Source organism: Leucoraja erinacea, chromosome 5 (genome assembly GCF_028641065.1).
Source record: "Leucoraja erinacea ecotype New England chromosome 5, Leri_hhj_1, whole genome shotgun sequence".
Classification (NCBI taxonomy): Eukaryota; Metazoa; Chordata; class Chondrichthyes; order Rajiformes; family Rajidae; genus Leucoraja; species Leucoraja erinaceus.
This window is the reverse complement of record NC_073381.1, coordinates 59,117,990-59,135,481: the sequence shown is the minus strand read 5'-3', so window position 1 is coordinate 59,135,481 and position 17,492 is coordinate 59,117,990. Positions and strand designations below refer to the sequence as shown.

The window sequence follows — 17,492 nt, the reverse complement described above, 5'->3', positions numbered from 1 at the left end:
ACTGAACTAGACTGTAGGTCATTATATTTCAAATGAATGTTTGTTCAAAAGATTATGACAATTGGCATAGAACAGATCACAAAATGCCTTTAGTTTCAATCTGACACCATAAGCATTTTGAACAGGATTATTTATTTTAACTTGGGAGTGATCAAATCCAGTATCATTGTCTTCTCCATATTCACTGCCAATCACAAGTCACAAAATTTTGCAATGGCTCATAGCAGGAGCCAAAAATGGTGCAAAAAAACGGAAGGTAGATACAATTATATGCAAGCTCACGTCTGTCCCTCCCTAAGCCCCCTACGTGCAAATTCACCACCTCCACACCTCCCACTACACAAGCCCCATGCAATTTTTCAAGAATATACAGTATGAAGAAATATCTCCATGTTCCTGCAAATGTTGCACTGACTGAGAGCTCTCTGTACAGTTTAGGAGAATCTGAAAAAAAAGAGTAGCAACCAGCATGAGAGAAGGTTAGAGTAATCAAACTGCTGCAAACAGGTGTCAGGGGTTATGGGGGGGAAGGCAAGAGAATGGGGTTAGGAGGGAGAGATAGATCAGCCATGATTGCATGGCGGAGTAGACTCGATGGGCTGAATGGCCTAATTCTACTCCTATTCCATATGACCTTATAACTGGGCAATATTGAAAGTGTCCAACGTATTGTGCATGTTCAGGTAACATCACTGAATGCTCAGCACCGGATGTAGCCATTTAGTTTGTGTAAGTAGGAACTGCAAATGCTGGTTTACACTGAAGATGGACACAAAATGCTGGAGTAGCTCAGCAGGAAAGGCAGCATCTCTGGATTGAAGAAATGTGTGGAAGACAAAAAGAGTGTTCTATCCAGATATGCTGTCTATAGCCATTCAGATGTGAAGCTCCTCAGGGAACTTGTTGCAGACTCTTCATCTGCACCAACAGGATTGCTAACTTCTTATTGCTTTCTCCCTCACATTCCCATCCAGTATTCTTCATGTGGGAGATCCCCAGTGAAAGCACTTGAAACAAAAAAAAAGCACAAAATATGCTTATGAATATTGTAATGGTATGGAGAATTCCATTATGTTCTCCATCCAGAAATAAGTGCTTTCATCTGTCTAGTATGATAAGAAACTTTCAGACATGCACATCAAAGTTTAACAATCTTAAAAAAAAAGAACAACTGTTGAAAGTGGCAAAATTAATCAGAATTCATGGTAAGCAACTGATACCTGAAAGGAAAAGGAGTACTAAAAATGTAAATCAGTTTATGATTAGATCTGTTTTAACCGTTTAAAAAATATCACATTTTGACCACAGGCACAAAAAAATGTTCATGATTTTCCCTTGAACTTTAAATCTGACTTTATATAACGGTTTTGTATGACCATCCTTTGGTTTTTACTTTGCCAGAAGAATTTTCAAATTAATTATTCTCTTTACATCATGCCTATAACTCACTTCCTAGCGACTGACAACCATAAGCCATCACTACGAAGTGGGTTATAGGATGATCACTTGTAAAACAAAGAAAACGTTGAGATGAAGATTAAACTGTTATCATATAGTTCACGGAGCAGTTTCTTGCAACATCCACTCTATTTCTCAAGAAAGGTTAAGCAATTTTAATGGGGCAACTGCTCAGAAAATTAATCCAAACATTAAAAAAATAAATTCTACAAGATTTAGGGAAATTAATATAAAAATACACTTCACAAACTACCATTAGCATTAAAAAAAATTCAATTTCAGATTGTGTCAGACACTCCAACAATACTGCTGCAATCTGTAAAATCATGTGGAGTTCACAAAAACATCCCCCCAATTCTTTTGCCTTTATGACTGCACTTGGTAATTCGCATTGGTTTGTTTTTTCAAAAAAGTACCTGATACAATAAATAATATTTACTCGTGAAACCATCTGATTGTATTCACAACAGGCTAATTACGGCTAATTATTGTTTCAGGTCTGGAATCCTCAATTGTGCTTTGAATCTAGAGCCTATTTTAAGATAATACTTTTAGATCAAAACAAATACACCTTGTGTGTTAATTTAAACTAAATGCAGTCATTGTCATTTCAATTAGTAATTATAAAATTAAAATATGAATTGAGGAAGCATATAAATAGTCTTTTTGCTGTACTATTTTCTTTCTATTCCTTGATTTGCTTGAGGGCAGTTCAGTAATGCCTTTCAATCTGAGCAAAGCTGCTCCAAACCTGAACCCAAGTTAATAAATATTTAATGCATTTTAAGTTTGTAATTTATGATTGTTTACATGTTAAAACTTTTCTTTACACAACAAGACAGATAATTAGATAGCTTTGTATATCTCCAGAATGCAGCATTTGCAAACTAACCTGAATCCACAGCACATAATCTTTTCAAAATTTTACTTGGAGTTCAGTGAGCTTTAAAGTCCAACAGACTTAGAAATCATTAAAAAAAACCTGTAAAAACTGAAACTGCTTAAATAAATATAAATTACATTAAAATCATTCAGGTCACCTTGCTCGTTTGCAACACGTCTAAACACTGCTTTAAAAGTAAGGGAGAAAATTACATATATCTTTATATTCTCTCTGGATTTCCGAACTTTCTGCATTACTGATTGCTGTTGTAGTGGCACCTAGTGGTTAGGCCACTCTTGCTATGTGAACCCTCGACAGCCGGTGGTAGGGTCACGTGACTGGGCAATGGCGGAAAGGAGTCACGGGGTATAGGGCTGTGCCATAGTATATAAGAACCAACCTTCCCTCTCTCGCTCTCTCTCTTCCTCTCTCATCATGAGAGTGTCCTGCAACCACAGGAGGAGCTCAGCTCGAGTCCCAGAGGCAACAGGCTCTCAGCGGCAACAATGAATATTATGTTAGAGTGCTAAACGTGCATGTATACCTTACCTAAAACAATAATTTATTCACAACGTTTATGCATCTACACTGTATATATTTTATATTTTGTGTACTGTATTAATTGGCATGTAAAGCTACAACAAATAATAATTTCATTGTTCTGTTCCCGGTACATATGACAATTAAACAATCTCGACTGGACTACTCAGGATTTGAAAAACTGCAAATTATTAAGAGAGACTCCCATTATTAAGAGAGAGGGGTCAAACAAGCCAAACCATAATGTTTGGGACAAAGCCCCATTTATTTCTTTGCCTCTGCACTACCCAATTTGCCTCTGGCAGAACAACGTCTAATCTTGTGTGTGGACTCAAAGAAGAAGGAGTCAGGTGGGGATTCGTCAATGGCCACTGTCCGCAGAAGACTTCATGAACAGAAATACAGAGGCTACACTGCAAGATGCAAACCACTAGTTCACCGCAAAAATAGGATGGTCAGATTACAGTTTGCCAAGAAGTACTTAAAAGGTTGAGTGGACAGATGAGACGAATATTAACATATCAATCAGAGGGATGGCAAGAGCAAAGTAGGGAGGAGAGAAGGAACTGCCCAAGATCCAAAGCATACCACCTCATCTGTGAAACATGGTGCTGGGGGTGTTATGGTCTAGGCATGTATGGCTGCTGAAGCAACTGGCTCACTTATCTTCATTGATGATATTACTGCTAATGGGAGTAGCATAATGAATTCTGAAGTGTGTAGACACATCCTATCTGCTCCAGTTAAAACTAATGCCTCAAAACTCCTTGGCCAGTGGTTCATTCAACAGCAAGACCCCAAATATACTGCTATAATAACAAAGGAATTTTTCAAAGCTAAAAAATGGTAAATTCTTGAGTGGCCAAGTCAATCACCCAATTTGAACACAATTGAGCATGCCTTTTATATGCTGAAGTGAAAACTGAAGAGTACTAGACAAAACAAGCATAAGCTAAAGATGGCTGCAATAAAAGCCTGACAGAGCATCACCAGAGAAGACACCCAGCAACCGGTGATGTCCATGAATCACAGAACTGTGAGGAGGATGTTATGTGGATGCAGGGTGACTTGGGTGAGTGGGCAGATGCAGTTTAATGTGGATAAATGTGAGGTTATCCACTTTGGTGGCAAAAATAGAAAAGGAGAACATTGTCTAAATGGTGTCAAGTTGGGAAAAGGGGAAGTACAACAGGATCTGGGGGTCCTTGTTCATGTCAATGAAAGTAAGCATGCAGATACAGCAGGCAGTGAGGAAAGTGAATGGCATGTTGGCCTTCATAACAAGAGGAGTTGAGTATAGGAGCAAAAAGGTCCTTCTGTAGTTGTACAGGGCCCTAGTGAGACCACACCTGGAGTATTGTGTGCAGTTTTGGTCTCCAAATTTGAGGAAGGACATTCTTCCTATTGAGGGAGTGCAGCGGAGGTTCACCAGGTTAATTCCTGGGATGATAGGACTGTCATATGTTAATAGAATGGAGGGGCTGGGCTTGTATACCCTGGAATTTAGAAGCATGAGAGGGGATCTTATTGAAACATAAGATTGTTAAGGGTTTGGAGACGCTAGGGGCAGGAAACATGTTCCTGATGTTGGGGGAGCCCAGTACCAGGGGCCACAGTTTAAGAATAAGAGGTAAGCCATTTAGAACGGAGATGAGGAAAAACTTTCTCACACAGAGAGTTGTGAATGTGGAATTCTCCGCCTCAGATGGCCGTGGAGTCCAATTCTCTGGATGCTTTCAAGAGAGCGTTAAATAGAGTTCTTAAACATTGTGTAGTCATGGGATGAGGGCACTGATTGTGGATGATCAGCCATGATCATATTGAATGACGGTGTTGGCTCGAAGGGCCAAATGTCCTACTCCTACACCTATAGTCCATTGTCAGTCATTGCATGTAAAGGAAATGCAACAAAATACTAAAATACCACATGTGATTTTTTTTCTATTCCAAATCTCAAATTGTTGAGTAGAGGCAAACAAATAAATGATGCGTCTTTGTACCAAACATTATGGAGGCCACTGTACTAAAGGCAGGTCTGTCAGTAAACAATGTGCGGAAGCCGCTGGGATTTATAAGAGAGTCTGTGCACTTCCATGATTATCAAAAAATAGCACAAATTCATGAACCAAAGGTGGAAAATCCACCTGGGTTAATCCTGTTTTCCAGTTTTTGGTAAATGGTGAAAACAAGGTTAAAGGGCTGCACAGTGGTGCAGCAGTAGAATTGCTGCCTCCCAGAACCAAAGATTCAATCCTGACTGCATGTACTAACTGTGCAGAGTTTATAGGTTTTCCCTGTGACCACGTGATTTTACGCCGGATGCTTCGGTTTCCTCCCACATTCCAAAGCCGTGCAGTTTTGTAGGTTATTGGATTCTGTAAATTGCTCCTAGTGAAGGAAGCAAAAGTGGGATAACATAGATTTATTGTACGGGTTGCCGTGGACTCGGTGGGCTGAAGGGCCTGTTTCAATGGTGTATCTCTAAACTAAATCCATGTGCATGTTCAAATACTTTTAAATACAATGAGGATGTCTGCTTCTATCACCCGTTCAGTTAGCAAGTTTCATATTCCCAAAGTATTCTGTGTAATTTTATTTTTCGTTTTTGTGAAATTCTCCCCAATCTTCACCTCGTACCTTCTGCTTAACATGGAATCAACATTATTTTTTTACATGACAATTAAATCTCCTCTTAACGACCTCTTTTGAAAGAAAATAAACAGTACCCATGGCAGTTCAAGAATGTAGAAATTAACCCGATTGTGTTCTTAATGAAGAAATTGGGAGAACTGAAAGTAGGAATATTGTGTACATGAGCTTCCAAAATATGTAAAGTACCACCATATAGAACAAACATTGAACCTAGAAGAGTACAGCACATGAACAGGCATATCAGCCCACTCTGTCTGTGCTAAACATGATGGCAAAAACAACTTTTTCTGCCTGTACATAATCCATATCCACCATTGTTGTCATATGTTGATAGAATGGAGCGGCTGGGCTTGTATACTCTGGAATTTAGAAGGATGAGAGGATATCTTATTGAAACATATAAGATTATTAAGGGATTGGACACGCTAGAGGCAGGAAACATGTTCCCGATGTTGGGGGAGTCCAGAACCAGGGGCCACAGTTTAAGAATAAGGTGTAGACCATTTAGAACTGAGATGAAAAAAAACTTCTTCACCCAGAGAGTTGTGAATCTGTGGAATTCTCTGCCTCAGAAGGCAGTGGAGCACAATTCTCTGGATGCTTTCAAGAGCGAGTTAGATAGAATTCTTAAAGAGAGCAGAGTCAGGGGATATGGTGAGAAGGCAGGAACGGGATACTATTTGTGGATTATCAGCCATGATCACATTGAATGGCGGTGCTGGCTCAAAGGGCCGAATGTCCTACTCCTGCACCTATTGTCTATTCCCTGAATATCCATATCACCAAACGTCTCTTCAATTACACTATTGTATCTGTCTCACCACCAACCCCTGCAGTGCATTCCAGACACTCACCACCCTCTGTGTAAAATACTTGCCCTGCATATCTTCTTTAAACTTTGTCTCTCTTATACCAAAGCTCTGGCCTCTAATCTTTTACATTTAATGTATGTCCCGGGGAAAAGAATTCCGACTGTCTACCTACCCTTGTCTACCTATCTATGTCTCTCAGCATTTTTTCTACTATCAATTTTCCCTTCAGCCTCTGGAATTCCAGAGATTACAATCTATCTAAATGCTCCTTGTAGTAAATCCCCTAAATCAGACATCATTCTGGTAAACCTGCTCTGTACCCTTTCCAAAGCTTTAAATTCCTTTAACAACTCATATGTCAGGATGTTATTCATTGATTACAGCTCAGCATTTAACACAATCATCCCCTCCAAACTGGTTACCAAACTCGCAGAACTGGGTCTCTGTGCATCCCTCTGCAACTGGATCCTCGACTTCCTCATCCACAGACCACAGTCTGTTCGTATTGGTGGAAATGTGTCAGCCTCGATAACAATCAGCACGGGAGCACCTCAAGGCTGCATGCTCAGCCCCCTGCTGTACTCACTCTATACCCATGACTGCGTAGCGAACCACAGTGCAAACTCCATCATCAGGTTCGCTGACGACACCACTATTGTGGGGCGTATCACTGATGGGGATGAGTCAGAATACAGAAGAGAGATCGAGCAACTGTCCATATGGTGCCAGCGCAATAACCTGGCCCACAACACCAGCAAAACCAAGGAACTGATTGTGGACTTTGGAAGGAGTAGGAGGGGGACCCACAGCCCCATTTATATCAATGAGTCGATGGTTGAAAGGGTCAAGAACTTCAAATTCCTGGGCGTGCACACCTCACTGAAGATCTTTCCTGGTCCGAGAACACTAACGCAATTATCCAAAAAGCTCATCAGCGCCTCTAGTTCCTGAGAAGATTACGGAGAGTCGGATTGTCAAGGAAGACTCTCTCTAACTTCTACAGGTGCACAGTCGAGAGCATACTGACCGGTTGCATCGTGGCTTGGTTCGGCAATTTGATCACCCTGGAGAGGAAAAGACTACAAAAAGTAGTAAACACCGCCCAGTCCATCATCGGCTCTGACCTTCCTTCCATCGAGGGGATTTATCGCAGTCGCTGCCTCAAAAAGGCTGGCAGTATCATCAAAGACCCACACCATCCTGGCCACACACTCATCTCCCTGCTACCTTCAGGTAGAAGGTACAGGAGCCTGAAGACTGCAACAACCAGGTTCAGGAATAGCTACTTCCCCACAGCCATCAGGCTATTAAACCTGGCTCGGACAAAACTCTGATTATTAATAACCACTTTCTGTTATTTGCACTTTACCAGTTTATTTATTCATGTGTGTATATATTTATATCACGGTATATGGACACATTTATCTGTTTTGTAGTAAATGCCTACTATTTTCTGTGTGCTTAAGCAAAGCAAGAATTTCATTGTCCTATACAGGGACACATGACAATAAACTCACTTGAACTTGAACTTGAACTTCCTATAGTGGAGTAACCAAAGCTGCACGCAATACACCACATGCAGCCTAAGCACATTTTTAACCAAAGTCCTATAAATATGTTGTAATATCATGGCATGTTACCTAGTTTGAAGCACATGAATTGATACGTGCTTTGTCAACATGGATAAGAGATTAGCTCATGGTAATGTGGCGACACTGGTTCTTTTTTCTCCACACTGAAGGAAGGCAGTTAGTGCAAGGGCCACTAAGTGACATAACACAAATCAGATATATTCTTGGATAATTCACAAATATCTTCATATCTGCAACTAAAAGTGCTCAATTCTGTTGAAAAATACTGCAACAAAGTTTTGCACCAAATTGCACAAGATAGACAATAAACAATAGTTGCACGAGTAAGCCATTCGGCCCTTCGAGCCAGCACTGCCAATCAACATGATCACGGCTGATCATCCACAATCAGCACCCCATTCCTGCCCTCTCGCCATGTCCCTCGACTCCGCTATCTCCAAGAACTATATCCAACTCTGACACTTTTTCTGACAGCCACACAGAAAAAGCTTTTCCAACTTGCTCAGACTATTTGTGCTCCATTTTGGCTCTGGCTCAGATTAGAGCCTTTATAGTCATTGATCCCATATCTCTTTTTTGGTGTGCAATAGATTGCTCCATTTATGTGCCATCAAAACATTTTGTGTGTTTAGTAAATATCCAGCTAATAGCCTGGCTACGATCCTTGACTTTTGCACATCCTAACTTTTACTACAGTATAATAATAATAATAATAATACATTTTATTGTCATTGCACATAAGTGCAACGAGATTTGGTATGCAGCTTCCATCCGATGTCATAACTTAAATAACTAATAACATTTAATTTAGATACCCCGAGAACATGGTTTGTAAAAAGAACATTAAAACAGTAAAACAGTAAAACAGTAAAACAACAGACTAAAGTGCAGATGCGTCTGTGCGACGTGACCATCCGAGGGACCATCATTGCAAAAGGTTTTGAGTCTAGGAGCAGGGAGGTTCTACTACAGTTGTACAGGGTCTTGGTGAGACCACACCTGGAGTATTGCGTACAGTTTTGGTCTCCTAATCTGAGGAAAGACATTCTTGCCATAGAGGGAGTACAGAGAAGGTTCATCAGACTGATTCCTGGGATGTCAGGACTTTCATATGAAGAAAGACTGGATAGACTCGGTTTGTACTCGCTAGAATTTAGAAGATTGAGGGGGGATCTTATAGAAACTTACAAAATTCTTAAGGGGTTGGACAGGCTAGATGCAGGAAGATTGTTCCCAATGTTGGGGAAGTCCAGAACAAGGGGTCACAGTTTGAGGATAAGGGGAAAATCTTTTAGGACCGAGATGAAGAAAACATTTTTCTGTGGTGAATCTCTGGAATTCTCTGCCACAGAAGGTAGTTGAGGCCATTGGTTATTTAAGAGGGAGTTAGATGTGGCCCTTGTGGTTAAAGGGATCAGGGGGTATGGAGCGAAGACAGGTACAGGATACTGAGTTGGATGATCAGCCATGATCATATTGAATGGCGGTGCAGGCTCGAAGGGCCAAATGGCCTACTCCTGCACCTATTTTCTATGTTTCTATGTTTCTAGACAGTCCATGGGGGTGGGGGACACTCAGCAGGGCCGGTTCAGAGCTGCTATAGCTCTGGGAATGAAGCTGTTCCTGAGTCTGGAGGTTCGGGCATTGAAGACCTTGTAACGTCTGCTGGAGGGAAGAAGTTCGAACAGTCCATTACAAGGGTGTGATGAGTCTTTGCGGATGCTGACGACCTTCCTGAGGCACCGTGTGTGGTAGATGCCCTCCAAGGCTGGTAGCGGTGTCCCAATAATCCTCTGCGCTCTGTGGACGACGCGCTGAAGAGCTCTCCTCTCCACCTCCGTGCAGCTGAGATACCACACAGAGATGCCATACGTTAATATGCTCTCTGTGGTGCAGCGGTAGAAGGTTGTCAGTAGCTGTTGGGGGCAGACCAGTCTTTTTTAATGTTCTCAGAAAGAACAGTCATTGCTGTGCCTTCTTGACCAGCGCAGCGGTGTTGGTGGATCATGTGAGGCCCTCTGAAATGTGAGTGCCCAGAAACCTAAAGCTGGACACTCTCTCCACACTGTCCCCGTAGATGTAGATTGGGCGTATTCTCCATTATGGGACCTCCTGAAGTCAATAATCAGCTCCTTGGTCTTGGGAGGTGTTTAGTGACAAGTTGTTACGTGAGCACCAGTCCGCCAGGTTCTGCACCTCCGCTCTGTATTTTGTTTCATCACCGTTGGTAATTAGCCCGATCACCGTTGTGTCGTGTGCAAACTTGACGATGGTGTTGGTGTCGAATGCAGGAACACAGTCATGTGTGCAGAGGGAGTAGAGCTCAGTACACAGCCCTGTGGTGTGCCGGTGCTCAGGGTGATAGTGGAGGACAGGTGCGGGCCCAGTCTCACTGCCTGCGGTCGCTCCGTCAGAAAATTCAGGATCCAATCGCATATCGGCGAGCTGAGGCCTAGCTGGTGGAGTTTGGTGGTGAGCTTGTGGGGATGGCCGTATTGAAGGCAGAGCTAGTCTATGAAGAGCATCCTTACGTACGTGCCCTGTCTTTCCAGGTGAGTCAGGACAGTGTGAAGAGCCAGAGAGATGGCATCCTCTGTGGATCTCTTTGCCCTGTATGCAAATTGATGAGAGTCCAGTGAGGCAGGGATACTGGATTTGATGTGGGAGAGTATCCAGTTAATGTCGTTTTCCTGTGCACAGACTGCATATTTGCCCCAAACATTCAATTTCTTTCAGTTTAAAAAGCTCTCTACAAATGTTCGTTTACTTCATCTAGAAGCATAAAAAAAAGTTTTCTCATGAGTACTCACCACATTGAAGTCAAGATTCTTTTCAACCCATTCCTTTGCTTCTTTAAACTCATCATGCATCCCCATGATGTACAGTGTATCCAAGGCATCCACTATTGTTGCTCCTTGAATGTTACCTACAAATTAAGATAAAGACTTATTTAAGTTTGCTCTCATGTCTCTGGGAGAAAGGACACCAAAAGTGATAGTTTCTCTGAAAATATATTACATAGTGTTTCCCAAGATACACAAAAACAATGCAAAGCTGAGAAATAACTATCTTCACCTGCAAATAGTACAAAGTGCACAGGACCTTCCATCTATGCAGGACCCTCACTGCCACTTTTGAAACCATCGCCATGACTCATGCAATACAAAATGACAGGGAATCCTTCGTCTTACTTTTGTGGAAATTGTTAGGATGGTAATGGCTCTTGACCAACGTCAAATAGGAAGCACCCGTGTCAAAATCCTCGCCTGATATTGTGTGTTCTCCTAACGATAATTTCCTCTTTTTAGTTTCTGTATAACACATTTGTTATTAAGCACTACAATTGCTCCTTCTAAATCCCTTCCAACATATATACCAAATAAAATAACCTCAAAATTTCCATAGCTACAAAAGTTTTGGGTTTTGATTATCATGAATATTTACTCTGCATTGTAATTTAGGTACCAATCTGATTCTGACTGACACCAGGGTTGTAATGTCCTTTTTTTTCAGTTATAATATTAAATGAGCATCATAAACTATTACTGACATCACAGGACGTGCTTATAATTTATTTGTAATTATTTAATTTCATTTCATCTTACTAAAAATGACTTTGTATCACCTTTGTCTGGCCATTTTATCTGTTCAGTAAATTATTAATATAATGTCTCATTTTATCTGTTCAGTAAATTATTAATATGACGTCACTGAATTTCAATATATCTTTGATACAAATGGCTTAGCTAAACAGGCGCTTCGGCCACCGAATCCATCCATTATTCAGTCACACTAGTTCTATGTTAACCCAATTTCTCATCGACACCCTACATACTAGGGGCAATTTTACAGAAGACAATTACCTACGAACCTGCACATCTTTAGGAAATGGGAGGAAACCTTGAGGAAACCCATGTCACAGGAAGAGCTTACAAACTCCACACAGATGCACGTGAGGTCAGGATTGAAGCCAATCTCTCGTGCTGGGAGGTATCAACTCTTTCAGCTGTGCCACTCTGCTGTCAATTGTTTCATTGTGTTTTATGCAATATTTCGTATTTTACATGAGATGATGTGATTCAACAAATGACTTAAGTTCCGCTTGGAAGCTGCTTAACTGTTTGCCTAACTGCAGTGTCAAAAGACCAAAAGGGAAGTGATCAACATCACTCACGACAATGACATTAATCCCCTCAACCCAGTTTAACTTCAGCCTCTAAATACATCACGCTTTATTTTCCTGATTCAATTAGCAACCTCTACAATGTGTTCAGAGATGCTGCTGATATCAATTCAAGTGCAGAACCATCCAACTTTGGCTCCAGAGCAAATGAGTGAAACACCATCAGCTCAGAGTTATTTTGCTCTTTTTGACAGAGTTCTTTCACTTATGTTGTTAACATAGAAACATAGAAATTAAGTGCAGGAGTAGGCCATTCGGCCCTTCGAGCCTGCACCGCCATTCAATATGATCATGGCTGATCATTAAGTTCTTCTTACATAATATCCATATCCTTACAGCACTTTCAGAAACCTGGGTTCAACCCCAACTACGGGTGCTGTCTGTATGAAGTTTGTACATCTCCCCACGTCCACGTGGGTTTTCTCCAAGATCTTCGGTTTCCTCCCACACTCCAAAGATGTGCAGGTTTGTAGGTCAATTGACTTGGTATAAATGTAAATATTGTCCCTAGTGTGTGTTGGGTAGTGTTAATGTGCGGAGATCGTTGGTCGGCGTGGACTCGGTGGGCCAAAGGGCCTGTTTCTGCGCTGTATCTCTAAACTAAATTAACGGATGATTTACAGAGCTATAGTAAAAAAAAAATGGGTTAAGAGACTAACACAATAATTCTACCCAGGGCCAATATACACTCAGTGGGGTTAAGTGACTTTGTTCTACCCTGCAAACATTTAATGAGACAAGATCTTGTTAAACATCAATATCCCTACAAACAGTTCTGAAGGACATTCACTGCTTCCATTATTGTTCAATATTTGATACCAGTATGTGGATGGCTTAATCTGATGCAACAAGTACAGGAAAACTGCTATATACATTCCAAAAAGATTTTTTAAGAATGTGCTTCAGATGGATCTGATATAAAAGATAACAATGAACCATAAGAAGGTCTTTTCTTTTCCAAGTAGTGCTAATTTATATCTGACTCAAACTTCTTTTTAAAATATCATACTTTTTAAAATCACTCAAAATAGATGTGGGGAGTAAATCGAATGTGTTCTCAATACTACGAAACAAAAGCTCCTAACTTCAATGTTTCCTTCCTTAAAAAAAAAAATATGCACATAATTTCTCATCATAATATAATTATTGTCAATATGCAAACTGCACTTCTCTTTGATTTATGAGGAATTGCCATTTTATGATGAGGCCATTTTTGTTTTAGAAAAAAATCATAATTACTGGTAATGTTCTTGTTATTTAAATGTTAAAAACTGAAGCCTTCTGAATGGTATTTTCACTGTTATTTTTACTAGTGGGTGCAACAAATGTAAAGAAGCAACTAAGTGTAAAAAGTGATATTTTATAAAATGTTCTTCATTTGCGGAAGGTAGGTATCTCTTACAAAACCAGTTTTATTTCCCATCCATCATTGCTTGAGAAGGCAGCATCCAGCATTTTTTATGAACCAGAACAATCATATGGTGCAAATACTTCCATAGTGCTGGTAGATGGAGAGATCAGAAATTTGATTGAGACAAGATGAAGAAATGACAGAAAACGTCCAAGATGGTCAATGACTTGAAGGTGAATGTTCATGTGGAGGTGATCTCAACTGGCTATCACCAAGGATCCCTTAAACAATACGTGCTGCAGGTTTGGAAAGTGTAAATGTTGGGTGCAGCGAGGTAGGTGCTTTATGTAGCAATGTTACAAAATTTTGAGATTTAAAAAATCAAGTCTGTAATTTATCCCATCAGATAAAGCATAAAAATGTTTAATTTGACACCTAATTCATTTTCATATCTCAAGTATTTAAAAAGTTATGGCCATTTTCATACTCGTAAATTAGCATCTTGTTCCCTATTGATTTTCTATGGGCATAACAAAAAAGGTGTGATCGTGTGATGTCTAAAGGCCATAACCTTCTTAAAAATTAAGAGAACTGAATGAAATTTTCAGTTATCGTAGATTGAACCATTCTGAAACAAACATAAAATAATCTAACTTGGATGACCTGAAATTAAAGCATATAATTAGTTAGTTACCCAAGTGTAGCAAATTTCAAACTTCAATTACTAGATCTAAACATCTATCCATTTCTTAATAAATGATTAACGTTTTTAAATAGCCCAAGTGTCCAAATAATATCCATAAATAATTCACAATAAAACATGATTTTAAAATCTCATTTACATTAATTTATAGGCCAAATGGAAGGAATTTAGTGTTCAATTGCTGTAAATGAAAGTCCATTTTAAATCGGCTTTCTAGTGGGTTCCTGTGGAACGCGCTGGTTTAGAACGTTCACATTGCAGTGGATTTGTGCCCTCAAATGCCCAGAAAAACACTGCGGGATATAAAGAGCCCAAAATGAGGTACTCGCTATAGAAAACTTTATATACAGGGTTCTTAAGAAGCCCCTTTTAATGTAAAAATAAGGTACATACCTTTAATTGTTTGCTTTATAAAACCCTGGGGCTGCGAGAGGTCGTGGGTTTAGAGAGTGATTTTTAAACTACTATAACTATTATACAAGGCCAAAACTAATAATACCTTTTGCGACGGGGTCTTTCAGCGATTTTTTCGTTAATGATTTACTAGGCTGAACATTTTCGATTGCAACAGCCTAGTAAAAATCGCGTTTTAAACCCGCCCCCTCTAAACAGCGCCAAAATCACACACACGGACTGGGACAGATTCTCAGCCACGCTTCAGGTAGGCTTTGTAGCATATCTACTTTATGCCATTAGTTAATCATGCAATTATAGTTAATGTAATCATTAATTATACAAGGATTTTTAATCTTCATACAAATGACATTTAATTTTTCCAAAAAGACAATATGAGCTGTAAGACCCCCAAGGGTCAGCATGAATATGAAGTTAACAGTAATAAAAGCATAAAGGGTCTCAAGAAGGGTTTTGGCCCAAAACGTTGCCTATTTCCTTCGCTCCACAGATGCTGCCGCACCCGCTGAGTTTCTCCAGCAATTTTGTCTACCAGTAATAAAAACAAGCATGTAGTAAATCCCTTGTGCTTATTTCGCCATTCAAAAGGATTTGCGTTGATGTTTTACCTCAGCATAATTTCCCTGCACTAACTCCATATACTGTGAATCCCATAATATCCGAATAATTATCAATTGTTTTACTTGACCAGCTGGAAGGGGTGTAACTCATCATGTGTTGTTGGAACTGCATTAGTCAAGCAGGTGGAGATTCTGTATCATTGTTCTTTAAATCCTCATATCTGATTTCATATGGATGGAAGATCATTTTGTGCATTGACAGACAGATGCCAGTATTCTAAATACACTGAAAATCATGTTTTTTCCTATCCATACCTCCTCTAGCCTCTCAGCAACATAACACCTAATTATTTTCTCATGGTGACAGCTCTAATGAAGGATCTTCAACAATAAATGTTAACTCTGTTTTCCATGTAAACAGATGCTGCCTGACCTGCTGAGTGTTGCCAATGTTTCCTGCGCTTGCTTCAGATAGTTGGCATCTGCATCTTTTCCTTATTTTTATTTTAAATAAGAGACAATTTGTGCTTCACATTTCCAGAAATTGATTGAAAATGTAATTGTAGACTATCCTACATTGCTCTGAGAATCCATGCTCTCTGAAATGAGGGAGAGGGAGAGGGAGAGGGAGAGGGAGAGGGAGAGGGAGGGGGAGGGGGAGGGAGAGGTCATGAATTTTCAGTGTCCACAGAACTATAATATTTCCAGTACTATCATAAGCCCATCATCATTTTGCCCCAAGGTCGTTTAGAATGGCAAATGCAAGGGAGATGTCTGAATAGCAGATGTCTGTTTACACATGTATTTCATATCACTATGGGATTACCTTGGTTCAAAAACAGGTGCTGGGAAATATTACAGATTTTATTGTTACCAGCTGACAATATATCCTATTGAACAGTCTTTGCACCTGAACATCTATTGAACTGAAGTTTAACCCATTGCAATCATTGGAAGTTGTTTTTGACTACCTGAAATGTCATTCAAAATCATTACCTTATAACATTAAAACTATTGGCTATAATTGATACAGATTTCAAAACAGCAGTGTTCAGGACATGAAGAGGTGCACAGTGCAAGGACAAACTGCAATTTATTTTATTTACGGAAAGAACACCTCAGCCAGGTAGTGTGACTTGGTTAGTTCTGAGAAGATGTCAGCAACAAGATAGGAGTCAGAAAAGGGTGACATGATAACCTAGCAGAAGTGGTGCATGATTTGATCACCATCGGTTTGACCCGAAGTACACACAGCCCTACAGACATAGGACTCAGTTGGTTGTTCGGAGAAAAGTGGAAGGCTGTCATAATGTTAGCCTAGGTGTAAAAATCACTGTAATTCTCCTCAATTAGAGGCATATCATCACAAAACAAAAAATTCTGCTCTTTTCTTGCCATTTACTAAACATATTTTGCTCAAAATATCTGCCCAGCCATTAGTAATTGAATTAGTGCCGGACTGTAAATGAATGTGGGCAGGTGAAAAATTCAGCCCGACAAATAGGAGAATTGGAAAATACAAAAATGGGCCAGGAAAGGAAACTCTTCTGAGCTTGAGATAGTCAGAACAATGTTATTCTTTGACTTGTGGAGCCCAGAACTGAATACGAATGCTCCAAATCAGTGAGATCAATTTCCCTTTTAACACCTCTCACCTTCATGAGCATAAAATTCATCAGCAGATATGTGAGATAATAAAATTGGTCTCCTGAGATGGGATTGTAGGACAGAATTCTAAATGGGCTAACAAATCTTTCAAGCTCAGCTCGTGTAGTATATGAAGTATACTAATCTTTTGATTGGATTGCTGCCTTGGAAACCACTTTCAACCATATAATATTCTCCATGTTGAATTAAACTGTTGAAAGTAATAACTGGCACAATAATTTGGAAAAACAATGAAATTATGTGAACTTCATGCAGTGGCTAAAAAGGTTATACACATCAGAGGTTTTCTAAAGTCTATTGCTGACCTTGAACTGGTTTCATGGAAAATGATTAAATTTATGAACTCTGAACCAAAAGTGTGATTTTTGCAAATCTATGTTCTCTAATAGCCTTAATCCACTTTCTTGGTTCAGTATTGATGTGGCTAGAGAACTGGCTGGCAAACAGGAAGCAAAGAGTAAGAGTAAACGGGTCCTTTTCACAATGGCAGGCAGTGACTAGTGGGGTACCGCAAGGCTCAGTGCTGGGACCCCAGCTATTTACAATATATATTAATGATCTGGATGAGGAAATTGAAGGCAATATCTCCAAGTTTGCGGATGACACTAAGCTGGGGGGCAGTGTTAGCTGTGAGGATGATGCTAGGAGACTGCAAGGTGACTTGGATAGGCTGGGT

The 17,492-nt window shown here is 40.0% G+C and overlaps 1 protein-coding gene across 2 annotated transcripts in view; it reads right to left on the bottom strand.

Moving 5' to 3' along the window:
• The window catches only part of man1a1 (mannosidase, alpha, class 1A, member 1), a 409,100-nt gene that overhangs the window by 245,277 nt on the left and 146,331 nt on the right, over positions 1-17,492 (bottom strand). For both annotated transcript variants that reach the window (XM_055635735.1, XM_055635736.1), the window contains exon 3: positions 10,748-10,863. In XM_055635735.1, the coding sequence (XP_055491710.1) occupies positions 10,748-10,863 (116 nt within the window). The remainder of the gene's footprint in view (positions 1-10,747; positions 10,864-17,492) is intronic.